The sequence below is a fragment of the Trichoderma reesei genome (assembly GCF_000167675.1).
Source record: "Trichoderma reesei QM6a unplaced genomic scaffold TRIREscaffold_3, whole genome shotgun sequence".
In the NCBI taxonomy this organism is placed as follows: Eukaryota; Fungi; Ascomycota; class Sordariomycetes; order Hypocreales; family Hypocreaceae; genus Trichoderma; species Trichoderma reesei.
This window is the reverse complement of record NW_006711150.1, coordinates 387,331-412,869: the sequence shown is the minus strand read 5'-3', so window position 1 is coordinate 412,869 and position 25,539 is coordinate 387,331. Positions and strand designations below refer to the sequence as shown.

Genomic DNA, 25,539 nt, shown 5'->3' with positions numbered 1-25,539 from the left:
GCCTCCTCCTGTACGGGTATGGAAACCCATGTCTATACTCTATTAACTTCATATACCCGAGAACCAACTCCGATCCCATAACCTGTGGACACCCTTTTGACGACACCCTAAGCGAGTCAAGCAAGCCCTCTAGTCCTCATCATCATCGTCATCCAAATCATCCAGATTCGTAAACTGAAACTGCTTCTTCTCCGCCTTTGCACTCGGCGGCCCACCGACGCCCGCATCTCCAGAAGCACCAGCGGCGGTGCTCGCTCTGCGCCACTCGGCCTGCTGCTTCTCAATTGCTCGTTCCCGCTCTTGTCGCTGGCGCTCCGCTTCCCGCTCGCGTTCAGCACGCTCCTGCTTCTCCTTTTCTTCCCTCTCCTTGCGCTCTTCCTCTTCTTTGCGCTTGCGCTCTTCTTCGGCAACGGGGTCGTAGCCGCGGGGGTCAATGCCTTGTTCGAGGAGGATCTGATTGGACGCTAGTGCTCCGGAGCGGATCTTGTCTTCGAGCGGCCAGGGGAAGAAGAGTTGGCCTGATAATGGGTTGAGGAACTGGTTCATGTTGTCGGGGAGACTTGTATGCGCGGAGGCCTGCGTCTGTTGTTCGGCTACGCCATTGGTAGGAGCGGGACTCTGCATGGGATTCGGAGTCTGCGCCGACGGCGTCATGGCCATCTGGGTCTGAGAATCAGGAACCGGCGTCTGAGAGTCTTGATTCGTCGCGGCGGCGGCGGCGGCCATGGCGTTGAGGATGGCGGCGGGCGGCATGGAGGTCTTGCTGATGCGGCGGGCGAAGCCGAGCAGCTCTTCGTATAAGATCGGGTAGTTTGGTTCGGAAGGGTAGGTGGTGACTTGTGTGGTGACGAGGTCCTTGCGCGTTGTTGCGAGGGAGGTGAGCGTTTCGCGGATCTGGGCGTCGAGGGAGTTGGACATTTGGCGGAGCTGTTGGATTTTGAGGTGGTTCCTCTGATGGATCTCGACTATGAGTTGGGGATTTTGTCAGTTGCTGCTGCTTTAGGCTGACGGCCGGGGGGAAGTGTTCGAGGTGCTCGGCGTGATGTTGTTATTATTACCTTGCTCCAGGCCTTTGCAGAGTTCATTGTCGGCGTTCTTGAGCTCTTCTGCTTGGATTGGTGAGGGGTGGTATTTCGTGACGGAGTCAATGAGCGTTGCGAGAGCCTTTTCCAGGCGCTCGAAGCGGCTGTCAATGTATGTATCCATGGTATTTCGTAGCAGCCCTAGCACTCTTCAAGATCGAGATCCTATCAGCAAACAACTCGGAAGAGGACGTGTAATATGCGAGAGGCTAAACAAGAGACGAGGCTGATTTCCGCTACGTACCTCTTTGGAGCATCGAAGCTGGTGTGGGGCAGCAAGGGCGATCATGCGATTGGCCCCGGCAAGGTGCAAGGCCATGCTTAGTCACCGCCTCAAGGCCAAAACCTCGCCGAGATTCGCCGGGAATCTGCAAACTCGCGCATTTTTTGGGTGACGACACGAATTGACGAGCAATTGAACGGTATTCGCTGCCAGACCCTATTCAAGATGGTTTCTCAGGTATGTCACGGATGGTCCGACTAGCCTTTTGGGAGGTTTGTTGGGCTTGCTTTGGTTTGCGAGGACAGACGTGTGTGGTTGGGAATGCGACGAGGGCAGGCAGAGCAGAGGGCTAACTCTTGTTGCGAATTAGACTCCTTTCCGCGCCGCGGAGTACCGCAGCCCCTATGGCCCCAAGTACGTTCGATCTATACGCTTCTGGTGATAGGCATGGACTGCTGTTGCTTGGGAATACACAGCTTGAAGAGGAGGTTATGATTAGAAGGATTGCGGCTGTGGTGGCTTGCGCATTCGAGATGGTGCAGCTAGAACTGACATTTTACAAAGATACGCTTTCCAGCCCAACTACCGCGGCATCAACCTCCAGACCGCTGTTCGATAGTGAGTTCCCACCTCTGTCGCTCTGGATGCTTGGGAGAAGGCCAAAAAGGGTATATTGAGACGAGCTTGGAGGACTGGTGGGGGAAGTGGTGTGTGATGGAGGGGGTCTTCGAATCCCTTGAACTTGTGGAACGACGACGATTCAACAAAGCTTGGCCTTCTTCAAGAATCCGAGTCTTTATACAGCCTTCAGTCGTTCGTCTATGATCTTGCTAACACCTATCCAGCGGCGTGCGAACTGCCACCATCGGCGGCGGCCTCGGCGTTGCCCTGCTGCTCTTCGCCTCCAGCCTGCCCCGTGTCCGCGCCGACATTCTCTCAGTAAGTTCTCAGCTCCAGTGAAGATAGGATGAAAAGCTCACAAGTTTTTTTTTGTAGAAACTCCCTGTTGTCGGCAAGGTCTTTGAGAAGCAGGAGCCTCACCCCGCTGACAACGTAAGATCCTCCCCCTTTGATGCTCTGTGTATGCGGAGACTTAAGTGCTGACTGGTTGATGCTCTAGCCCTTCTAAATGTACGCAATGGAATGGTGTTTGGTGAAAATTGATCAAGGCTTTGCGCAGCGGTTGCAGCGGCTTGCCTTTGTATAAGAGATACACAATAGATTTTTCTAACCTATGGACTGGATGCCTTCCTCCTGTGTGGCTTGTAGTAGCTGTTACGATGATGAAAACATGATGACAATAACGATCCTCTGTGAATCTTGTTCGAGATCATAGACTTGTGTTTGTATGGAGTCTGTATAGAATGTTGCCCCATTTTGTAGTTCTTCTCCCCGAGGTGATACAGTTTGGTCATACTATTGACACTGTACCCTCCTGGATCATCTTGACAGCTCATCTCATTTCAACCTCGCTGTCTCAGCATTAGCCAAACAAACATCAACTATGAAGACCAGATGAGGCATGATACGCTCATCAGAACCCTCACTTTTTCGCCGTGCATCATTGCGCCGTATCGCCTCTCTATAGGGCCCCATCTGGCCAATCTTCAGCACCTTGCGCCAACATGGCTTCGACGGCCCCTGATATCGGCTCCTTAGGAGCGAGCCTGCAGTTCGCGACGTGGGCTGCCGGCGCAGTTCCCATTGCCTTTACTGTACACATGCTCCTCTTCAGAGGCAGTGGCAACTCTCATGGAGGACTGGGCTTATTTTTCACCATTGTCCTCGCTGCGGCGACATTTCTGTGGCTGGGCGTCGTGTCTGAAATTGTCCCCGAGCCGTATCTGGTGAGTGAACCCTTTCACAGACTGACAACATAGTGTGTGGCTTCTACTCACGACGCATAACCAGGACGAAGTCTTTCATATTCCTCAAGCTCAAAGATACTGCCGAGGCAAATTCCTAGAATGGGACGACAAAATTACAACTCCTCCCGGACTGTGAGTGTCCAGGCTCCCCTTCATCGACGTACTAGCCCTCTCTAATGTGCTCTCCAGGTACTGGATCTCCATCTTGATCCCCCAAGCAGCCAAAACAAGCGGCCTCATATCGTCCTACACATGCGACCCCAAGACTCTCCGGGCCACAAACGCAGTCGGCATCCTCGTCCTGGCCTACCTTGCCCTGCAGTGCCGGAAAGAAATCGAAGCACGCCTCCTGCACCAAGCGCATTCAGCCGTCCGCATGAACAGCATATCGCAGTACGCCATGCACACGGCGTTCAACATTGCGCTGTTTCCCTTGCTGTTCTTCTTTTCGGGGCTGTATTACACGGATGTCGTGTCTACTGCTGTTGTTCTCGCGGCGTTTGTGAACCATTTGCGTCGTGTTGGGAGGTCTCATACTTCGCTTATGAGCGATCTCGTTACGGTTGCGTGGGGGCTTTTCGCTCTGACCATGCGGCAGACGAATGTCTTCTGGGTGGTTGTCTTCATGGGAGGACTGGAGGCTGTTCATGCGGTCAAGACGTTGCGGCCGGAAATCGTCAAGCGGCCGTTGATGACGACGTTGTCGCAGCAGTTGCTGTTTGTTGTCAAGAGGTGGTCTGTTGGGCATGTGCATGACTTGCCGCTGCATATGGCCTATCCCGAGGGTGGGTTGAAGACGAAAAGAGCCCTGAGATTCTTTCCACTCGGAAGCTAACGTTGATCTAGATATGCTGTTCACCGCCATCAGTCTCATAGTAGCCGCCCTCTGCAATCCCCTCAGGGTTGTCAGGCAAATATGGCCGTACGTCTTTGTCTTGGGCGCCTTTGGCGGGTTCGTGGTGTGGAACGGGGGTGTTGTCCTCGGGGACAAGTCCAACCATGTTGCGACCATTCATCTCCCGCAGATGCTCTACATCTGGGCGTTTTTCGCCTTCTTTTCGCTGCCGCTCTTCCTCCCATATGCAATCATGATATTGGACATCATCCGAAGTCTGTTCGTCTTGCAAAAGGACGGCGCTGAAACGTCCCCTCACAAGACAAGTGCAACACCCTCAACAAATACAGCATCTCAAAGAGAGATCCCGCTCCCACTGAAGATAGCCGCCACCGTCTTCAACAATCAGCTTCTTTGGCCAGTATACTTGGTCTCGACATTCATCCTCTCCGGCCTCATCGTCCGCTTCAATACAATCATCCACCCCTTTACGCTCGCCGACAACAGGCACTACATGTTTTACATCTTCCGATACACGATCCGCCGCGCGCCCTGGGTCCGATACTTTCTCATTCTACCTTATACGCTCAGCCGGTGGCTTGTCTGGGGCACGTTATCCGGCTGCGCGACCTGGACCTTGACGTCTCGTAGCGAAGCTTTCTCACCATACTATGACTCGTCACGCCCATTGCCGTTTGATTGCGATCCATTTGCGATAGGAAACGCCAACGAGCCTGAAGGAAAACAAAGCTTTGGATCAGAGTCAAGGACACAAAATATATCGGAGGAAGAACGCGCACAAGATCCCCTTCTCTTCTCCACAGAACCCGTATCGACTTCCACAGGCCTCATCTTTCTCCTGTCAACGACCCTCTCACTCATCACCGCGCCACTTGTCGAGCCTCGGTATTTCATCATCCCCTGGGTTATTTGGCGACTCCTCGTTCCAGCGTGGCGACTGCACGACCACCAGGCCATGGGCAATACTTTGTTCAGTGCCGATCCAACGTCTACCTGGGGCAAGATTATCAATTTCTGCCGAGTATACGATGTGAGGCTTGTTTTGGAGACAGTTTGGTTTGTCGCGATCAATCTCGTCACCGGTTATATATTCCTGTTCAAGCCCTACGTTTGGAGGGCTGGAGATGGGCGTGTCCTCGACGAGGGGAGACTACAGCGATTTATGTGGTAGCAAACGGCTCAATAGCAGGTAGACCTGAGTCATTGTAATAGACGCATGTATTCATGAGAGGTTGTAGACAGCCTCAATCTTATGCAAAATATGATAAAATGCGGTGCGTGAGACTTCGTTTGCTTGTGAGTGAAGAAGAATGAGAAAGAGAGATCCCAACCCAGGACCAAACGCCGCGCCCATATCCCATAAAGATCCCAATGGAATGCCATCCAGTCGGCCTCCATTTTTGCTTTTGCAGCCTTGTTGCCCGAAATTCCAAAACAAAAAAAAAAAAAATCGCTCTAGTCATTTATATACGGATTTTTCTCATGCCAATACTAATGTCAACTCGTATCACCTATAAGCTCAGGCGATCGAGGCTCAAGCCATCATTACTCCTGACCCGTCGAATCACGCCCAGCTTAAAGAACTTTTCCTCTCCTGCCGCCGTCCTGCCGCCGATATACCACTTGTCCGCGCCGAGGGCGTCGCGAAAGCCCTCGCTGCTGCTGTCGCTGCCTCTCCTGCGCGAGCCATGAGGGATGGGAATGGCGCCGCCGGGCGAGCCGCGGGGCGTGTGGATGGCGACGTTGGTGGACGAGGGCGATGTCGTCGCCGTCGTCGTCGTTGCTGCGGCAGCGCTTGTGGAGATTGCACGGGCAGCGGAGGAGGCGCCGCTTGATGAAGCTGAGGCGGCAGCAGCAGCAGCTGTTGTGGAGGCGGCAGCGGCGGCGGCGGCGGCTGATGCGGATGCGGCCTGGGAGGAGTGTTTGCTTGCTTGCTGGGTGAGGGAGGGCGCTTGCTGGCGGAAGGAGTTGAAGAAGGAGGAGAGGAAGAAGGGACGCTGCGAGGGCATCGCGGTGTTTGGCTGCGGTATCGCTTCTGTTTCGGCGGTGTTGTTTGTTTGTTTGTTTGTTTGTTTGCTTCCGGAGGGGTGGATATATGTGTGTGTGTGTGTGTGTGTGTGTGTGTGCTTCGGGTGGTTTGTTTCGCTTCGGCCCTGTGCAGGCTGCTGTCGATTGTCTGATGCAGCTCGCTGCCTATATTTATTTTATTTATATATGCGTCGAGGTGGACTATGGCGACTTTGCGTGTGCGTGTGCGTTGCGTGTAGGGTTGAAGAAGGGCGAAACAGGTGCTGTGGCCTATCAGAGGTGTCGGGGCTTGCAGCAGGATGATGTATGTCTGCGCTTGAACGGGCTGCAGCTGCTGGAGGGCGATCGGATGAGGCAACGTCGTCGCGCGCGCTGGGCCGTGATGCGGTGAGGCCTGGGCGGGTTTATTTTCGGAGCGGTCGCTTGCAGTCAGATTAGAGAGTCGGAGGATGGGCGTAGCTTGTCAGGTTGTGTGCAGGATTTTTTTTTCTCAAGAGGGCGGCTGAAGGGAGATGGAGAAAGAGAGAGAGAGAGAGAGGCGGGAGTGACGGGAGAGAGAGACGGATCGAGGCGAGAAGACGGAGAAGTGTCTCGTGATGGCAGATGAAATAGAGTCGCAGGTTCCTGGCGATGGACGCAAGCCGAGGAGTTGCTGAAGAAATGGCCGTTTGTCCGGAGATGGGATCAAGCGAGTTGAGGGTAAGGTAAGGTAAGGTATCAAATGGCAGCGATTCTGACGTCGAGGTAGTCGGCAAAACTCGGGCACATGCAGATTTTAACGGACTCAGCCAGCCGCAGTGACGGCACTCGGTACATGTACAGGTACTTGTATCCTTACCTGGACCTAGACCGGACGGATGGCGGGCCCTGGAGTGCTAATGGCTGCGCTGCGATAGGCCGCGGCGAGTGGGAATTTCCCAAGGTACAGCAACCGGGAGCACCTGGATGGCCTGGGGGCGGGTCAACGGACCAGCCTGCAGGTCACACTGTGCATGTACCGGTACTTGGTAACTGGCGCATGCACACGCGAACTCCGTCGGTCGGGCTTCTGATTTTGCTCCGGAGGCGCGAGGAGGGTTGCTTGAAGAGACGGAGCTTGACACCTTGTGTTATTACTACTAGTATAGAGGATGCAGATGGGGGTCTGTCTTGATGGAATCCAAGGTACAAAGAGGGTGTAGTCTGCATGTGTCCATGGGCTGATGGATGCGGGGGAATGAGTTTCTGGGGAGCTGGAGTTCTGTTCTTTACAGGGACAAGACACCATCACCGACGGTGCAGGATGAGGCCGGTTCCTACAAACGGGGCACACCGTTGGAGTCGAGAGCCTTGGCCCGGCTCGGGCGTGGCGTGACAATTCTGCACCGGCGACATGGCGAGCATGGGGTGTTTTTGTGCTTGGGCCTTTTGCCATTCTTGTCGGTCCAACAGCGAGCGGCTGGAGGAGTCTGGGGTATCTACCTACATACACGGTTCCGTGCATGCCGTGGCGGCCGTTGACGGTCTTTTCGATAATGCCTTCTCTTCTCCGCATCCTCTTGTGACGGTTGGACGCCGGGTATGTATGTATGTATGTATGTATGTATAGACTGTGGGTTGCATTCGAGCAGTGACGAGTCTATCAAGTGACCATACGGGGTTGCTGCTGGAGCCATCTTCCGAGTTGTTTTCTTACGCAGTGTATCATGACAAGGGATACATATATCGACGGAAGCGAAATGCAGTTTCTGTCATGTGCTCTCCGGAAAAGGGGAGGAAGCATTTCGTAGGTACAAAAAGACAAGCCTCGCGCTGATCAGGGGAAGTTGATCGCACAGTGCTTACAGTTGGTTCTTATGTAGTATTCGCAAGTTCAAGCCTTATCCAGAGAGACGGGAGCTGTCGTCCAGCATCTAGTATGTATCAATGCACCTGTCATGCTTGGATGACGAGAGCTGGGATCAATGATTCAAGGGATGCGTCTTCATGCGTTTCTTCAAGGTTGGAGTGCGCTAGTCGAGTGTAGTCTAGCGCGTCCCATTCACATGGATTGCTCGGTTTCTCTCGGTACGTACCCCGAATTGCCCGCGTCAGCTGCTTGCTTTCAATGGCATCGGCCGGAAGAGGTCAAAGGCCTTCCAGAAGCACGTGAAAGACAAGACCAGCGCATTTGATGATATCAATCAATCAGTTCAATTTCAGCTGAAAAGCCATCGCCATCTAGGTAAGTATGATCCAGTCTATATGCTATCGAGATGATTGAAATTCCACAAACACGCCCCAATCAACCCCAGTCCGTGCTCTAGGTAAACATGCAAAATGCCTTCGCCATATCCCATCATCACACCATGATTCCCCCATTCACAAGCACCGTCTGTCCCACCACCCATGAGCTCTCGTCGCTGGCCAGAAACTTGATCGTGTTGGCCACCTCCTCGGGCTGGCCCAGCCGGTTGAACGGACTCCAGCCCTTGATGGCGTTGACCACGCTCTCGGGCTTCCCCTTGAAGAAGAGCTCCGTCGCCGTCGGACCAGGAGCCACGGCGTTGACGATGATGCCCTTGGCGGCCAGCCCCTTGGCCATGACCCGCGTCATCTGCTCGATGGCGCCCTTTGTGGCCGCGTAGAGGAGGTACTTTGCCGGCACGGACGAGTAGTGGCAGACGCCCGTGGAGATGAAGATGATGCGGGACCCGGGAGGCATGTGAGGCACGGCCTTTTGCGCGAGAAAGTACGGGCCCTTGACGTTGATGTCGAACATTTGGCCAAAGTCGTCTTCCGTGGTGTCCTCGACGTCCCGCATCAGCATCAGGCCGGCGTTTGCCACGACGACGTCGATGCGTCCAAACTTGTCCACCGTCGTCCTGACCAGGCGGTCAATGTCGCTGATGTTGGCGGCGTCGGCCCGGACGGCAATGGCGCGGTCGGGGCCAAAGGACTCGACCAGGGCGTTGGCGGCGGAGTCGTCGCTGTGGTAGTTGACCACGATGCGGGCGCCCTCTTTGTAGAGCCGCTGGGCGGTGGCCTTGCCGATGCCGCTGGAGGCGCCGGTGATGAGGATGACCTTGTCTTGGAGAGACATTGCGAGTGTCTTTGATGCTGTGGTGGTGGTGGTTGCTGCTGTTTGTCTTCGAGGTCAAGTGTATGAAGATGTGATGTGTGTGATTTGGTGTTGCAGCGTGTAAGTGATGCTTTATTGTGAAGTGCTTGTTGTTTGTGTTGATGATGTGTTGGAGATGAATGATGATGAGACAAAACGACGACACGAATCATCTTTATATACTTGATTCAACCTCAGGATAATGTCTATAATTCCTTTCATAGTTTTTCGTTGACGAAACCGAGATTTGTGCGAACATCATGCCATCACGCCGCCGCGGCGTTGGTGTTAGACACAGCTGTCGGATTTTGACGCCAATGGAAATACTAAGGTAGCTCCCGATCGGATTAACAGGCACAAAGCGTGTGTTGATAAATCCGACCGTGGCGTCGCCCGTTCGCTTTTTGCGCTTCCGCGCGACGGAGGATGACAAGGCGCGAGTGCTGCCGACCGAATTGATCTTGTTCCTTTCTTCTGTTATACTTTGTCTTGTTTATCTTTCTTCGACTTCTTTCGTACGCTATGTGACATCTCTGTTGTGTACTACCTGGTGTTTGGTCGGGCCATGATAGCGATGGACGATGCGCGGCCGACTATGACCGCAGAGGCATGCGATGGAGGTATCTAAGCATCACATCAATCATCTGCCTAGTAACAGTACATTCGAATTATTAATCCTAAGCAATGAACATTTAACCGCTACGCCCAAGGCTTTTTTTTTCGGCAGTCTTTCAAGCCTAGACACACAGTCAATGGGTGTCCTTGGATGGCAGCTGAATTACTTCAGGGTAGTTGTGCCCATGAAGAAACCGCAAACAACACACCGAGAAAGCCAATAGAATCAGGTAGACGACTTATTATTTGCGTGGAAAAAGACATACCTCAATTTGAAGCAGGAATGGGCAGCTTTTTGGTCGAATTACTATCCCTAGCCTTATGAGACTCTGTAGCTTAGTGCACGTCAATTGTGTGTTACATTGTGATATCTGCTTAGCCCTCACTGATATGCACTTCCCTTTTACTACCTTCCCGACTATGAACTGCTTGTTCACTTGTCGTGATGTAGGGTTGTGAATGCGAGCTGTCGTCGTAGCCGCCCCCCTTCCCTCTTGACGACAATATTCTGGCAAAGTAAGTGGCATCGCATGTTTGATCATCATCAGGTCCGGTTCAACTGATAATCTATTTCAACTCATCTTCTTCTCATCCATGACTACATCGCTCAGCTCATCGTCAGTCTCCTAGTTCTTACCCAACAGCTCCAAGTAGTGGCCTACGACAGATACAACCTGCTCCTCGAACCTCTTAAACTTGAACCCAAACATCTTCTCCGCCTTGGTACTGTCCACCTGCGTCTTGAACGTCACAAGCTGCTCGGCAGCCTCAAACTTGAACACGCCATCCGCCACAGCCTGCGGAAAATGCTTCTTGATAATGTTGACCGAGTCGCTCCACTCAAAGGGCTCGAGAGAATGGGATCCGGCCAAGAAATCCTGGTTGCCATCAACCTTTGGATCCAGCGAGAGGACATGGAGTCGGGCGACGTCGTCGAGGTGGACTGGGGCGCCTGGGATGGGAGGCCTTGGTGTGCCAAGGAGAGGAGCCATGAGGATCTTGTTGGTTCCCTTGACAATCTGCTCGGCGGTGGTGACGGTGTCGTCGCGTCCTAGGACGAAGAGGGGGAGAACGTGGATGACGTCGAACGGGGGGTTCTTTTCTGCGACGAACTTCTTGGTCTCGTTAAAGGCGGCGGATTTGGAGGCGGCGTAGGCGTCCATGACGTTTGTAAAGGGGCCATGAGACGTTGGGACTCGGGATTCCTCTGCGTGAGAGAAGGTTAGCAAAGTGATGTTGACTTGAGATGGGTCGATTGACACGAGGTGCCTTGTTATTCAGGAGTGACTTGCCATTGATGTATTCGCCTGAGCTTAGGATTGCCGGAGTAGTTATAGACATGACGGATCCCGTAATGACGATCCTCTTGACACTTGTTGTCTTGATTGCCGACTCGAGGATGCCCACAGTGCCGTGGATGGCTGGTTGGATCATGTAGCTGTCATAGTCAATGCCCGGGGGAGCGTTGCTTGCCAGCGGAGAGGCGACATGCACAATGTACTCGACGTCCTTGACAGCTTCGTCGTAGGCTCCTGGCACGGTGATGTCTGGGACAATGATGCTGCTCAGTTGGGAGGCATATGGGGCGACGGGTCCGAGCTGTGAGATTCTGTCAAAGCCGGCTTGGTTTCTGACGGCGGCGCGGACCTTGTAGCCTGCCTCGAGGAGGAAGACTAGGGTCCGGAAGCCGATCATGCCAGTGGCTCCGGTGAGCTATCGGTTGTTAGCCATGGATGATGATGTTGTAGGGGACAGGCAAGGTCACTTACAAGAACAAATTCGCCAGCCATGATGGTGATGATGATGATGATGATGATGTGAGCGTTTGATGAGAGAGGGAGGATAGGGATCGATATGAAGGTTAGGGGGTTGTTAACGATGACTCTATAGGTGAAGCAAAGAATTTAAACGCCGAAACAAAATCCGATGAACTGGTTGTCAATTGACTTGAGCTGTGTGACTTGGAGATGATCCAGATCATGGTAAATTCTAGTAGAAGTCTATCTATTTATGTAGGATTTGGTTGGAGCATCCACGGCGAGAAGCTGAAGCATCTACACTAATCGGGCGCAACGGCGGTTCTGTCGGATCCGGTCTAGTTCTACATGCATGGCTTGAACCCTTCAACCTGGCGGCCTTCTCATGCTCTTGCAATAAGTGGAACGCCATTTGTAATGAATGTAATAAAGTGTTGTATGAATGGTATCGATTTTCCTGTTGCAGTCGTTATGCCTCGGGTTGCCTTAAGAGTTTGAGCCCTGAAGAAAGTGGAGAGCCTCGGTGAAAGACGTTGAAGTGCGAACACTTGCCATGGATGGCATCCTCGAGATGTATAGTGAAGTTAGCGGAGCGCAATGATTGCTAATGTCGAAAATGCCGAATTCTCCGCTATGTGCAGTGCAGAGGGCTGTTTTGATGTGGGATGCGATTCGTTTTGAGTGGTTGCGGTTCGTGTTGTTCTCTGCGATTAATAATGCGGTGTTGCCGAGGGGTGTGAGTTGCGTATATGTAGATGATTGGTGCGAATATATGTTGCCTTGAGAAGGATTGCCGGATTAGGGAAATGGTTGATGGAAGGGCTGATGGATGGCTCGGGACTCTGTGTCTTCGCAATCTATGCCTTAGTGAATGTGAACAACAAGAAATGTGATGTAGAAGTGAGGCTGGTGTTGCTTGGGCAAAAGGAGAGTTGCAAGATGGGCAAAAGGCAGAGTCGTCAGGGTTTACTAGAGGAACTGGAAGATCCACGAGTCCTGCCCACCTTAATCATACCGACTCGTGATGGTGATCAAGTTGGGACTCTGGCAGTGAGTTGCTGGTATGGGAACATGTCTCCCTTGTGGTGACTCTGCAGGTACGTTGATCATGTTCAGAGGACATGTTTGTGGCTTGAAACAATGAGAGCGCACTTGAGAAACCAAGGAACAATTTGGCATATAAAGGGGTCTCATTTTATACTCTTTCCCAGCATGCGTATATCACCTAATACTGGCGAGAAGCACGATACCCCGCCTATTGAGTCGGCTACTTTTGCATGCGAACATGCGGATGAAAGAAGAAGCGTACATAGGTACGAATGCTGATCGTTTGCCGTGTGCTGCTTCTCTCACCAGTCTCTTTGTGAACAACATTCAAACCCAAGCTCATCATCGTCGCTTCATCTAGAATTCCGTGCTGTTTTACCGCTCTCCTTCTGGTGTTGCCCCCCCTGTGCCGGCTTACACAGAAACAAGACAAGATGGCGGCCAAACCCCTCAAAATCGCCGTCATTCCTGGCGATGGCATCGGAAAAGAAGTCATGCCCGTCGGCGTAACCTGTCTGGAGTCTCTCTCCAAGATCTACAAAATCCCGATGCAATTTGAATGGTTCGACTTCGCGAGCTGCGACTACTTCCAGAAGCACGGCGACATGATGCCGCCGGACTGGAAGCAGACGCTTCTCCGATTCGATGCCATCTACTTTGGCGCCGTGGGCATGCCGGACTTCGTTCCGGACGATGTCTCGCTCTGGGGGAGCCTCATCAAGTTCCGCCGCGAGTTCGACCAGTACATCAATCTCCGGCCTTGCCGCCTGATGCCCGGCGTTCCGTGCCCCCTGGCCAACCGCAAGCCGGGCGACATTGACTTTTGGATCGTGAGGGAGAACACCGAGGGAGAGTACAGCAGCATCGGAGGCAAGATGTTTGAGGGGACGGACCGCGAGATTGTCGTCCAAGAGACGGTCATGACGAGGACGGGCGTTGATCGCGTGCTGCGGTACGCGTTTGACCTTGCGCAGAGCCGGCCGCGCAAGAAGTTGACGAGCGCGACCAAGAGCAACGGCATCAGCATCACGATGCCCTACTGGGACTCGAGGGTCCAGGAGATGGCGGCCAAGTACCCCGACGTTGCCGTGGACAAGTACCACATCGACATCCTGACGGCTCACTTTGTGCAGCGGCCCAACATGTTTGACGTGGTCGTCGGCAGCAACCTCTTTGGCGACATTCTGTCCGACCTGGGGCCTGCATGCACGGGCACCATTGGCATCGCGCCGTCTGCAAACATCAACCCGGACGGCAAGTTCCCCAGCCTCTTCGAGCCCGTTCACGGCAGCGCTCCGGACATTGCGGGAAAGGGGGTTGCGAACCCGGTGGGCATGGTTTGGGCTGGCCAGATGCTGCTGCAGCACTTTGGGCATGACAGGGCTGCTGGCCTGCTGCTTCAGGCAATGGAGAATGTCATGGCTCGGGCGGAGGAGGGAGTGGTGACGCCGGATATTGGGGGCAAGGGGACGACGAAGAGCTTTGGGAAGGACATAGACGATGAGATTTGGAGGTTGGCTGGAGGTGAGATGTCTGGGAGGAAGTGAGTTCTGGTTTATGCTACCTTGTTCATGCTTGGATCTAGACGGAGATGATGCGTGTAAGTCATTCTCGGGCGTCTCAGGGCTTTCTCAACACACCAAAACAATGTAGTTCTATCAAACTTGGATAATGTCCGGAATCCGGATCAGATCAAGGATACCTGTACTGTATACCGATAAAGCCCAAATAAGACGATGGCGTTCTTCATGTCAGCCAAAGCCACATGAAATACCAGACCTCGGCATCTCCATCCCCAAATTTGTCAGCGCCACCATTCTGTCAAACCCGCACTTGAGCGGTCATATCAGCTCGCCATCTGTCCGCAAGATGCCGCAGCCATCCTCCAGCTGCTGCGTGACTCGTACATCCGCAGCCATCAGTTCCCTGCTGCCGGAAGACGCTACTATTCTTCCCCCCATCATGGACGGGCGATATGAAAGCCTGGCGACGACGCCCGCGCCGTTTGCCTGCTTAGCATGCCGCGACTCGAAGAGGCGGTGCGACCGGGCTCTTCCGCAGTGCAGAGGCTGTCTCCGGTGAGGGCGACTTGTCCGAGTTACCGTCGCCGGTAAAACAAAGGTGTTCTTGTATATATACTGATCCGTGGCAAACTGCGCTGTAGAAAGCGGATCGTGTGCGACTATCCGTATCGCCGCAAGAAGAGAGAGCGAAAGACTCGACCTGCTCCGTCCAACGCTGTCGTGTCTCCCACCTCCGGCTTGCTCACGGACCAGGCCTCCTTTACAGCCGAGACATCGCACCCAAGCCCGGAATACGATCATGCCCTCCACCTCGGCTCTTCTCCGTCCGCCGCGGCCAACTTTCTCACCGAGCGCTTCCTCGATCCGGAGGCCTTCACCAGCGCCCAGCTCAGAGTCCCGGAGCCATCCGTGGACCATCTCATCACAAAGCAAGTGTCGGACTTTGTGGGAGATGTTGCCAACATCAAGGCGACCTCCGACAAGTTCTTTGCTTCTGTGCACGAGTGGATGCCGGTTGTGTCTCGGATCCAGTTCCTGGCGAATCTTGTCAGCTGGCTTACGCATAAGCGCGCTGAGCTGTTCTATCTCATTCTTGCCATGAGGCTGTCCAGCGAGCAGGTTTCGAACCCGAGGACGCCGCTTTACCAGGCCACAAAGCATCTGCAGTTTAGGCTCGAGCACTCTGGTGTTTTGTCTCTGCAGGTTATCCAGGCTTCGGTTCTTGTGGCTCTCTATGAGATTGGACATGGCGTGTATCCATCAGCCTTCTTGTCCATCGCCGGGTGTGCTCGCTATGCTACCGCTCTAGGGATTGACAAGTCGATTTTGCATCGAGACTTGACTGGAATATCCTGGAACGAATTGGAGGAACGCCGCAGAGTCTGGTGGTCAATACTTGTTCTGGATAGGTATTGATACTCCCCTATGCTCTACATCTTACCGAATTTGAAGTTGACCGCAGCCTCAGATTTCTAAACCTGTGTGACCCCAGTCGCCACCTAGTGACGCCCGACCCAATCTTGGAGAACTGGCTACCTGTTGATGATGCTGCCTTCAATAATGGAGTAAGTTCTAGTTGCTAAGCCTCCTGGCTGGTTCATCTTTGACACAAGGTCCAATAGTCTGGCAGACCGGAGGACGCATACACACTGGGCTCAGCCACTGCCCTCGACCTGGGCCGCTTTGCTCGCTTCGCACAGGCCGCTCACTTACTCGGCCAGGTTCTCCGCCATGTTGCCGAAGGATCTCCAGAGAGCGAGACGGCGCAGCTGAGGCGCACCATATTCTCCCTCGTCAACGTTTCCAGGCTCGAAGCGCACCTGAGGCAGATGGAATTCTGCTCCCAGACGGCTGTGTGTTATTGGTACGTTCAATCTTCGACGACTCTGCTTCTGTCTGGTGTGGTCACTAACAACTCCAAGCGGGATCCTTCTCCTGGACTCTTCCCAGGCAAAGAATAAGGACAGGTCGGGATCGTCCGTCACGTCTCTCGACCAGCTGTCTACGGAGACCGATGCGATCTCACAAACGGCGCTGCAGATTTCTAACCATATCCTTACACGGCGATCCTTTATGGAGATACACAACCGCTCGTCTCCGTTCCTCCTGCATATGTTTTATAGAGTTGCGCTGCTGCATTTGGAAGCATCGCGGTCGACGCCCGGCGGTGCCACCGCTGACAAGTTGCATCTGATTAAGCAGGCGATGGAGGTCATCGGCCGTCGATGGCAGGTTGCTCGTACGTCTTCACAGGAAATGACAACTGGATGCCCGCTGACATACACAGAATCGTATCTCTCGTTGCTGTCGCGGCACGAAATCATGCAAGCAATGAGGTAGATGCAAACATCACGGCGAATCGTCCCCCTTACTGTGCCCGAGATGAGCCATCGCGGACCACGTCCGTCAATCAGACGTGGAGGCGTGGGGGTGGTGATGCTCACAACGGCACCGCTTGCTGAGGTACTTTGAAAGAACATGTGGTCTGGGCAAGTTCTTTGCCTTTCGGGATCGATTACTTTACCGGTTTTGCTGCTGATCAAGACGGCGATTGCTTGCTGAACCGCGAATATCGATCTGACAGTTGCAAATTCTTCTCCCAGGATATGCATAAAGCACGCTCAGGACCGTACATATGCAAGTCATATCGCAACCTTCAACAGTGTACGATAATCGGACCCAAGGTGGGCAAAGGTGATGTGGAGTTCATCGCCACCAAACGTAACATCGAGATAGAATTGGGGTTCCGCAGTCCAAGTATATATTATCCCAGAGGGAGAAGCAATGTGGATGTCGGGGCTGGTCGCCCTTCCAATCCGCTTCTTTGCCTTTGCAAGCCACGGATCTGCGCAGAACTGCGTCGTTGGTGAGACCAGCGCGGATAGGAGATTTTGCAAGGCGATTCTGTGAGGGTAGAGTGTATGGTTGCGGAGAAAAGCAGGCTTGAAAGGAGCTGAAAACATCCAAGTGTCTGTTCTTAGCCCTGTAATTTGACAAGTTGCGAAGGCATTTGATCAGAGAATCGTCAAATTATATGGTCAAACTGGAGTTTTCATAGTATCTAAGCTGTTCACATCCATTGAACAGTGAAAGTCTTGTTTTATAATCCCCGATGCCTCTTCTACCCAACACCAATTCCATTACTGGAAGCTCCAGCTCCGGCTCCGGCTCCGGCTCCGGCCACAGTCCACCGTAACTCCGGCTAACAGTAGCCATTTGCTCCCTTTAGATCTGTGCTGGTTACTAATAAACAAGCACATAGAGCTGCTGTGTCCATGTATACTTGTTTAACTTATAGTTCTGGGTACAGTCTGGTCGACTTGTTGAACGTGAAGTTACCATGTTGCTTCCCATCATGTCAGTGAAGTCTCTGAGAAGTAGTCCAAGTGTTGTCCTTGACTGTTGTCTTTGCTACCTAGCGATCCTTGTTCTGTCCTTTGTGCCACTCAGCTCAGTCTTTGCCGTGGATGTACTGCATCATGACGGGTTTGCAGGAGGACACGAGCTTGATGTCACCCAGCGGGTAATGCCGCAGTGAAATTCTGTCTTGACATTGCCCATGACAGCTCCCTACAATGACGTTACTGCTACTACCGTATTACTCGCGCCATGTGTCAAAACCATCTCACCCACACACAGATCACACCGCTCGGCGATATGCCGCATGGATCACAGACATGACTGACAGCTGGCATCGCGTGTTTGTTTCGTTTTGTCTCGGGAAAGCATGCGGCCGCACCGCAGAAACACTTCGGGATGTCACTCCCACTGTGGGGAGGAGACTGAGGCTGTGAACTGGGAGTAGTAATGATAGATCAACCCCGAGTTCCGAGACACATTGTGGCAAGATGGACTGACGTGAGTGGCAAGTAAATCAAAGCGTGGGATCGCAGGCTGGAACATGCATCCGTATGTAGGGCAGATATTTTTTTTCCCCCTAAAAACCCATTGGAGGAGGAGAGCCAAGAAGCACTCCCTAAAGGGATTGTGAGCTGGCAAGTTGAGCAAGCGTTCGAGCGCAGGTTGGCCTCTCTCAATGTCAGGGGACTTGACCTCGAGGTATAAGTATGCGACATCTTTCAGGCATCTACGGAGTACTTCACACCATCAATCAAGCTTTACCAAGTATTGTCCAGAATGAAGCCCCTTTCTTGCATCGCCGCCCTCCTGGCCGCCTCGGGGGCCAGCGCCAAGGTGACCAATCTTCCCAAGAAAGATGTAGTCTGCGGTAAGAGAGCCATGTTAGTGTGAAGAGGTCATAGGGGAGGCGACTTACCTTCAAACGTGCAGGAAACATCCGCGCCTTCAAGCCCTCCGATGTTGAAGCCGCTGGCAACGCTGCCCTTCAACACAAAGACAACCCTATTGGTAAGCGGGCAAGCCCATAATCTTGCTTGCCCACGACTTCATGATTGACCGTCTGTCATCATTCAGGTGCTCGAAAGTACCCTCACATCTACCACTTTAACCGACCCGACTGTGGCACTGAACTCTGGGGCTATCCGCTCCTGTGGACGTTTCCTTACAGTGGAGGAGATCCTTTGTTGTCGAGGGCCATATTCACCTTTGTCCAGGAAGGAGGCGAGTTGGTAGCACGGTAAGCTCAAAAAAAGCATCCAGCTGGTCTCTAATGTGCATTTCTGACGTCCCTTAGATACTGCGGTACTTATGCTCATAAGACGAGGCCTGATGACAAGGACTTTTACCAGTGCAAGGATTCCTGAAATGTCTGAGCGCTCTCAATCATTCATTTTCACGATAGAGTCAGCATTGACGCATATGTAGTCATTCCTAGACTGCCATCATATCTCCCTCTATTACACTGTAGCATTAATAGAATGACAAGGCGTGATTCCAACAACAATTTGTGCCTGAGCGCTTCTGCCGCTTTCGTACTTCAGTCCTTCTTCTTCTCAAAAATCTCCAAGATATCCCTGTTCCCACAGGCAGCAGCCGCATCAATGGCCGTCTGCTGCGCATTATCCTCCGCCATAACATCAAGCCCCAACTCCATCAACTCCCTGAACCGTTCCACGTCTCCGCCCGCAGCAACATGCAACAGCCCTCGTCCCCGAGCATCTCTAGCTAAAAAGTCACCACCAAGCTTCTCTAACAGTGCCGTCGTATGTTCCCCAGAAGGTCTATCTGGCTCAGGAAAGTACTGCGCATTGGCGTTCGTCTTGGGGCAGCTGTAGAATGAAAAGAGAGCTGTCTCGCCACGATTGTTGCGAGCGTTAATGTCAAGGCCTCGGTTGACGAGAGTCTCAAACAACGCGCGCAAAGTTGCAATGGCAAGGCCGCGGCCTAGTATGTGAAGCAGAGTGTCTCCGTCCCTGTTAACGACGGTGTAATCTGCCCCGGCCTGCAACAGCATCTCTGCTCCGCCAGTTGCGTTCTTCCGGACTGCTCGGATCACGGCAGAGTGAAATGGAGTCTCGCCATTTCCATCTGGCTGGTTCATCAGCGAGGGAGCTTTGGCAAGTGTATAAGCAAAGAAGTTTCTGAACGCAGAAGACTCGATGTCGACCTCGCCACCGAGCATGTAATGCAGGACGTTTCGACCAAAGTTATCTGTAGCCTCCAGGTCTGCGCCGAGAGACAGCAGCCGTTCAAAGACGGCGACACGCTCCTTGAGACTATCACCGTGATGCTTCGTGTATGAACCAACAATATGATCTGGGCCGCCACTGTCTGGATGGCACCTGTTCTCGCATATCATGTGGAGAAGAGTGCGTCCCTTTGCGTCTCGGTGGTTGACATTGAGAGTTGGAAGTTCGAAGAATACATCAGCTAAGATGCCTCCGTATAGCGCCTCGTGCAACAGGGTGCATTCTTTCCAGCCCTTTGGCACGTCGATGGTAGGAGTCTGCGCTCCCAACAAGTCGTTCGCGTTGGCCTCTTTTGTGTCTTTCTTCAAAAACTTCGCAAATGGATCAGCTCCATGCTGGAGGAGGATCCGAACGATATCCTCCCTCTTGGCAAATTCCTCGTACGCATTGTCCGTGGCATGCCAAGGGGGGTTCAACTGCATGGCGGCATAATAGAGAGGAAACACTTCCTGTGGCTCCAGTTGGAGATTGTACAGCCTCCTTTCGTGCGAAGCTCCAGATGGCACATCTCGACGTGTGTTGGGGTCAACTCCTCCAGACAACAGCGCTCGGAGCACTCTGACGTTGCCGGACTCGATGGCGCCGAAGATGGAGTCCACGTTTGCAACGGCTCCGTGGTTGACGAGGAAGTCTATCATGTCCACGTTATGCTGCGCGCACGCAAGACAGCTCTGCCCCTTGCCGTTGACTGCGTTTACATCTGCGCCTCTTTCGATCAGGATCCTGGCTGCCTCCCAGTTATAGGGGCCGTACCAATTGTCGTCTGCTTGAAGGGCCATGTGGAGGGGTGTCTGGCCGTTGGAGTTACGCATGTGAATGTCTGCGCCGGCATCGAGCAGATAGGGCAATGCCTGGTGAACTTGCCACCAGTTGTCGCCCCGGGCGACACGGAAGAGAGCAGCCTCGTCAGACTCGTCCGTTTCGTTGACATCGACGGCAAATCGCTCAACCAGCAGTCGAAGGATGTCCATGTTGGGCAATTCGCACTGGACTGCGTCGAAGATGAGAGGCCTCGTATAGGGGAGTGGACCATCTCTCTTTGAGTACCAGAGACCAGGCCGTGTGGTGTCTCCAAAAGCGTGCCAGTCTCCTGCTTCAAGCCTTCTCTCTGCTTCTATAGAGCCTATCCGCTCAACAAGGGATGCGAAGCCCATCTGTATGAGATGTGATAGGGTGCATGTGTCGTCTCGACCATACCTGAACTCTGGGAGCGTCTTTGGAAGAAAGCCGACCCCAAGCCGAGAAAGCTCTTCGACTAGATGATACTCCCTTCTAGCGAGAAAGCGAGTGACAAGATGCAGCGGGACAACTTGGCCCTCAGCACCCGGATCGATGAAACTTGATGCTTTCAGGGCTCCGAGTGCAGCTTCTTTTTCGCGGTGCTGTATACCCTCAATCAGCTCGGTGACCACATCTCTGCTTTCTTGAGCATCTCGACAATTTGACGCCTGGCTAAGGGCACGCTTCAAGCACGCGGCAGTATAATCTCGATGCTTCGCCAGAGCTTGCCTGATCAAACCGTCTTGATATTTCTCCGGATTGTCCTTGAGCTGAGATGTATTGACGCCATGCCGAACAAGCATATCAATAATCTCTTCAAGTCGTGCTGTATCGCTGGAACAGATACCTTTAATCGTAGCGCTCCATGGGTCATACACACCGTGACGGTAGGTATCTGTCAGTTTAAGGGGAGAATTATACTCATGTTCATCCTCATCATCTTGGGGAAGACGGGGCTGATTCCATAACGCGCATTCTTCCTCAAATTCAAGGCAAGCCCCAAGGAGGTTCCCGATGTGGACGTCCGCCCCGGCGTCTAGGAGAAGCGACACAAGTTCTGGTCTCCCTGATCGGCAGGCATAGTAGAGAGGCGTGATTATCTCGTTTTTATGTACTGCTTTTGCGTTCACTCCATGTACGACGTGTGAGGCAGTCGATGATTTGTGAGAATGAGGAGTACCGGAATCTGTTTGCTGTGTGGCGCTGCCAGGAATTGCTGCTGCCTCTTGTCGCCCCCTTATGGTATGAAGCAGGAGGCCGACGTTGTTACTGTCTCTGCACCGAGCAGCAAGATGAAGAGGAGTGAGTCCTTCATATGTAGTCACCAGAGGGTCCGCACCCGCATCAATCAGCTTCTTTGCATACAGTCTTCCACACGTCACAGCTATATGGAGAGGCGTGGTTCCATCCATATCGGGGACATTGACATCCCTCACCCGAGAGAGCACAAAGTCAATAGGCATAGTGGTCCCCGGCTTGAATCGTAGGGTGTGAGTGCGGGCTGCGCAAAGATAATGAAGCGGCGTACGCCCGGCATGATTTCTCTGCTCCAAGTCCAGCCCGAGAGAAAGAAGCTGTTGCCAGAATGCGGTGAGATGCATGCCATTGTAAGAGCTGTGATTGTTTCTCCGCATAGCCAATGTATGCAGCAGAGTGTTTCCCCTGTAGTCAACGGCCTTGACGTCGAGGTGCAAGTCAATCAGGAAATCGAGTCTCGATATATTAGTGGCGCCGTCACGCCTGGAAGGTCTGGAAGCATCATGGTACTTGACTGCCTGATGCAGGGCTGTTTCGCCATGGTAATTGCGTTGAAAAGGCGACAGCCCGTGATCAATGACATGGGCAAGGTATCGCTGAGACACATCGCCGTAATGCCGCTCTGAGGTAGAGAGAAGACGGAAGAGCAGATTGTTTCCATTTCGATCAACTGCATTGATATCGGCGCCGAACTCGAGGAACGCGTCCAGTATGTCCATGTAGCCCGCGTCAACATAGCTGCAGAGTAGCAACGGAGTGAGGCCATCGTGGTTCCGTGCGTTGGGATCAGCTCCTCCGACAAGGAGAGCTCTGACAGTCTCTGCACGGGCGCCGTATCCTTGCATGAGGAGATGCAGCGGCGTGTTGCCTTTGCTGTCAGCAGCCCTGCAATCCGCTCCATACGCCAAGAACCTCGTCAAGGCGTCTCCTTCAAGCATACGGATGAGAGCATGGAGAGGAGTCTGCCCGTCATGCGTCGCGGCGTTGATATCGGCATGTCCCTCTTCAACCAGTAGCTCTACAGATGGCATCAAGGAATACCTTGAGGACCGGAGGTAATGAAGAGGTCTTTCTCCATCATTGGTGGCGGCATTTGCGTCCAGCCCGGCATCGAGGAGTAGCTTGAGGAGGACTGACGAGTTGACTGCAGTATGAAGTGCAGTTTCGCCCAAGGGGGTGCGGTAGTGAATGTCGACTCCGGCCTGAAGCAGCAACGGAAAGATATTCTGCAACCTCTCTTCATTTCGTTCCCCTCCATGTCGATTGCACAAGGCAAAGAAGCAGTTCATCTTGGCGGGCTCCGGCCACTGATAGCCAACACTCTTGTCGCCAATATCGCATTTGATGTTAGGATCCGCGCCGAGCTGCAGAAGCATGGCTACCTGGACGTCGTCCACCTTCTCACACGCCCTATAGAGCGGTGTCTGGCCGTCAACCGCGGTGTTGACATCTACGCCAGGCTGCTCAAGCAGGAGAGTAACGTTCTTTGCGGCGCCCACGCTGGCGGCCCACGCCACAGCGCGGTGCAGCACGTCCAGGTTGTCCTTGATGAACGGAAGAAAGGCTTTCAGTGCCTCGAGGTGATCGTGGCAGGCATACATCAGAGGCGTGTCCCCGATAGACGAATCGCCATTGCCGCACCGGACCCAGGGATCATCGAGAGTCTTTTCCGTCAGAGGATCGACGCCTGCTTCCAACAGTGCCGTTACGGCAGCAGCGTGGTTGTTGCTGGCAGCCACATGCAAAGGCTTGAGTCCAGAGTAGTTGTCGGGCATATCCGGGTTTGCACCGCTTTCTAGGAGGGCCATGATAACCTTTGCATGTCCCTCCCATGCAGCCCACCAACTGTAAAGAGCATTTGTGTTAGCCAGGGCTTATGAAAGAGTAGGTAAGAAAGAACCTTGTGGCCCCGGTTGAATGCAGGGCAGAATGAGCTTACATGGGCGTTCTATCGTAGATGTCGACTACGTCGGCGTCAAAGGTGTAGAGCAGTTCTTTGGTAAAGGAGACCAGGCCAGACTTGGCAGCGATATGAAGCTTCGTAACCTTTCTGGCGCCCATGCTGTTCTCCGGCCATCTCATCTGCAGCCACGCCTTCATGTTGTCACCATCGTCAAACAGTCCGTTGAGCTTCGCGTTGATCTCTGTTTGATCGTGACCGGCCGCTTCGGACTTTGCAACGTGTATATGCCAGTTACTGGCTGCATACTCATAGAACGGGTACTGAAGCCTCAATTGGACTTCGGCATCTTGCAGTTTGCGTTCATACTTGAGTTGCTCGCCACCAAACCCCCACTGGGCCTGTGACAGGTAGTCTATAGCTTCGTCTGTGTCCAGAGCAACAGCGCTGAGACATCCCGATTGCAGGTATAGGATACACTGGAGGGCCAGTTGAGCATGGGCCGGACCCATATGCAAGACGGGATATCCTGCTTGTAGGTCCTCTGAAGATCGTGTAGTGCCTTTGAGATACTCTGTGAATGAGTGGTGAATCACCGACACTGTCTCATCTGGTAAGATTTCCAGCAACGGTCCGCACGCAGCTCTTATGAGACCCTTTGTCGTTTTGATATCCCGCGTGGAGTCTCCGCGGAAACTGATCCTGATCATTTCCGCCAGCTCAAGCAGCCTCAAGGGACGAGTGGCATGGGTGACAGACTGCAAGATGAGATGCTGGATATCATCCGGCACCCCGGATCGCTGCGCGTGTTCAGCTAATAGATCGGTGTAAAGGGCGTTCAAATCCGTTGGAAGCCTCGAGAGGACAGAGTTGATATCGACGCCCGGTTCGAGAAATGCATCCATAGCGAGTTTGGCGTAGAGGAACAAGCCATTCGCTCGGCCCGGCACCGCGTCCGCAATGACGTTCCATTCGCTCTTCGGAATGCTGGATCTTGACAGAGTGAAATGGACGTAAGTCGCAATGTCCACATCTACCAGCTCCTCTTGTAGACGAATGTGTAGGCATGGAGTCTTCCGCAGTGGCATCTCGACGCTTGCAACAGGACGGCTGGTGATCAGAACCTTGACCGTCTTTGGCCGCCATCCGCCGAGTTCCCCAAGTGCTTGTAGGAAGCCGTCATGGCCACAATCTATTTCGTCGAGTGCGTCCGCCACGCAAAAGACTCTTGCGGGTAGACTCGCAAAGGCCAGCCGAAGGTGCTTCCACATATCCTCCAGAGATACGCTTTCAACCGCCCGATGAGCTTCGACATATGTCTTGAGCTGCGTTTGCAGAGGAGGGCTGTAGATGAGTAGCTGATCCATCCAATCCCGTAAGAGGGCTCTGGGCTCATGATTGGCATCGATGATCTGGCGGAAGAAGAAGAAGAGCACGGGAGAGCCGGGATGCGATTTCGCAAGCTCATCGATGAGGCTGGCTGCCATGACGGACTTGCCCGATCCCGGAATTCCCTTGATCCAGAGCAATCCGTGCTCTTCGCTATCCAGCCATTTCTGATACGCATCGCTCGAGGTGAGCCAGCGGCCGGTGCCCGCGACATGAGAGGACAAGTGTCTGCGGAACTCGCCTCCCGCAACGTCGTATGCGGTAGGTTGGAGCCATTGTCGGATGTTCTCTATCACTTCAGGGGGTTCGGGCAGTAACTGTTCTGGATTGTAGTCACTGATGTCGTCTCTGCCGATGAAGACAGCATCTAGCTCCTCGTCGTGGAAGATGACTTCCCCATCACTAGCCAGGCTCGTTGGACTCATGATGCTGGTTCAGGGTCCGATAACACTGAAGCACTCAGTGCTACCGAAATAGCCAAACAAATTGCACAGTCGTCTCAGTCGTCAGTATAGGTTTCACTCGG

At 53.3% G+C, this 25,539-nt stretch overlaps 10 protein-coding genes across 10 annotated transcripts; 5 read left to right on the top strand and 5 right to left on the bottom strand.

The window, feature by feature from the left end:
- Positions 1 to 129: 129 nt before the first annotated feature.
- On the bottom strand, positions 130 to 1,206 carry TRIREDRAFT_2558 (uncharacterized protein; the record flags this gene model as incomplete). Its single annotated transcript, XM_006962421.1, has 2 exons — positions 130 to 965; positions 1,059 to 1,206. The coding sequence occupies 2 exons, from the start codon at positions 1,204 to 1,206 to the stop codon at positions 130 to 132; spliced, it is 984 nt and encodes a 327-aa protein (XP_006962483.1).
- A 324-nt stretch (positions 1,207 to 1,530) lies between these two features.
- TRIREDRAFT_120354 (uncharacterized protein) lies at positions 1,531 to 2,440 on the top strand (the record flags this gene model as incomplete). The annotated part of the gene is made up of 6 exons (XM_006962804.1): positions 1,531 to 1,542; positions 1,676 to 1,719; positions 1,870 to 1,923; positions 2,151 to 2,244; positions 2,302 to 2,358; positions 2,426 to 2,440. 6 exons carry the CDS (start codon positions 1,531 to 1,533, stop codon positions 2,432 to 2,434), a joined length of 270 nt encoding a protein of 89 aa, XP_006962866.1. The 3' UTR covers positions 2,435 to 2,440.
- Positions 2,441 to 3,026: 586 nt separating this feature from the next.
- TRIREDRAFT_56812 (uncharacterized protein) lies at positions 3,027 to 5,200 on the top strand (the record flags this gene model as incomplete). Its single annotated transcript, XM_006962803.1, has 4 exons — positions 3,027 to 3,152; positions 3,217 to 3,305; positions 3,363 to 3,958; positions 4,020 to 5,200. The coding sequence occupies 4 exons, from the start codon at positions 3,027 to 3,029 to the stop codon at positions 5,198 to 5,200; spliced, it is 1,992 nt and encodes a 663-aa protein (XP_006962865.1).
- A 340-nt stretch (positions 5,201 to 5,540) lies between these two features.
- Positions 5,541 to 6,038, bottom strand: TRIREDRAFT_72602 (uncharacterized protein; the record flags this gene model as incomplete). Its single annotated transcript, XM_006962577.1, has 1 exon — positions 5,541 to 6,038. One exon carries the CDS (start codon positions 6,036 to 6,038, stop codon positions 5,541 to 5,543), a length of 498 nt encoding a protein of 165 aa, XP_006962639.1.
- Positions 6,039 to 8,377: 2,339 nt separating this feature from the next.
- On the bottom strand, positions 8,378 to 9,118 carry TRIREDRAFT_75230 (uncharacterized protein; the record flags this gene model as incomplete). The annotated part of the gene is made up of 1 exon (XM_006962576.1): positions 8,378 to 9,118. The coding sequence occupies one exon, from the start codon at positions 9,116 to 9,118 to the stop codon at positions 8,378 to 8,380; it is 741 nt and encodes a 246-aa protein (XP_006962638.1).
- Positions 9,119 to 10,377: 1,259 nt separating this feature from the next.
- TRIREDRAFT_56700 (uncharacterized protein) lies at positions 10,378 to 11,464 on the bottom strand (the record flags this gene model as incomplete). The annotated part of the gene is made up of 2 exons (XM_006962575.1): positions 10,378 to 11,020; positions 11,091 to 11,464. Coding segments are annotated over 2 exons (1,017 nt in total), but the record flags the coding sequence as incomplete, so codon positions are not given.
- A 1,525-nt stretch (positions 11,465 to 12,989) lies between these two features.
- Positions 12,990 to 14,102, top strand: TRIREDRAFT_56370 (isocitrate/isopropylmalate dehydrogenase; the record flags this gene model as incomplete). The annotated part of the gene is made up of 1 exon (XM_006962802.1): positions 12,990 to 14,102. The coding sequence occupies one exon, from the start codon at positions 12,990 to 12,992 to the stop codon at positions 14,100 to 14,102; it is 1,113 nt and encodes a 370-aa protein (XP_006962864.1).
- A 322-nt stretch (positions 14,103 to 14,424) lies between these two features.
- TRIREDRAFT_104182 (N-terminal binuclear Zn cluster-containing protein) lies at positions 14,425 to 16,418 on the top strand (the record flags this gene model as incomplete). Its single annotated transcript, XM_006962801.1, has 6 exons — positions 14,425 to 14,633; positions 14,720 to 15,487; positions 15,571 to 15,643; positions 15,701 to 15,942; positions 16,001 to 16,317; positions 16,366 to 16,418. 6 exons carry the CDS (start codon positions 14,425 to 14,427, stop codon positions 16,416 to 16,418), a joined length of 1,662 nt encoding a protein of 553 aa, XP_006962863.1.
- A 1,797-nt stretch (positions 16,419 to 18,215) lies between these two features.
- On the top strand, positions 18,216 to 18,802 carry TRIREDRAFT_104181 (uncharacterized protein; the record flags this gene model as incomplete). Its single annotated transcript, XM_006962800.1, has 4 exons — positions 18,216 to 18,306; positions 18,369 to 18,446; positions 18,513 to 18,675; positions 18,733 to 18,802. The coding sequence occupies 4 exons, from the start codon at positions 18,216 to 18,218 to the stop codon at positions 18,800 to 18,802; spliced, it is 402 nt and encodes a 133-aa protein (XP_006962862.1).
- Positions 18,803 to 18,975: 173 nt separating this feature from the next.
- TRIREDRAFT_104180 (uncharacterized protein) lies at positions 18,976 to 25,438 on the bottom strand (the record flags this gene model as incomplete). Its single annotated transcript, XM_006962574.1, has 2 exons — positions 18,976 to 23,569; positions 23,664 to 25,438. The coding sequence occupies 2 exons, from the start codon at positions 25,436 to 25,438 to the stop codon at positions 18,976 to 18,978; spliced, it is 6,369 nt and encodes a 2,122-aa protein (XP_006962636.1).
- Positions 25,439 to 25,539: the final 101 nt, after the last annotated feature.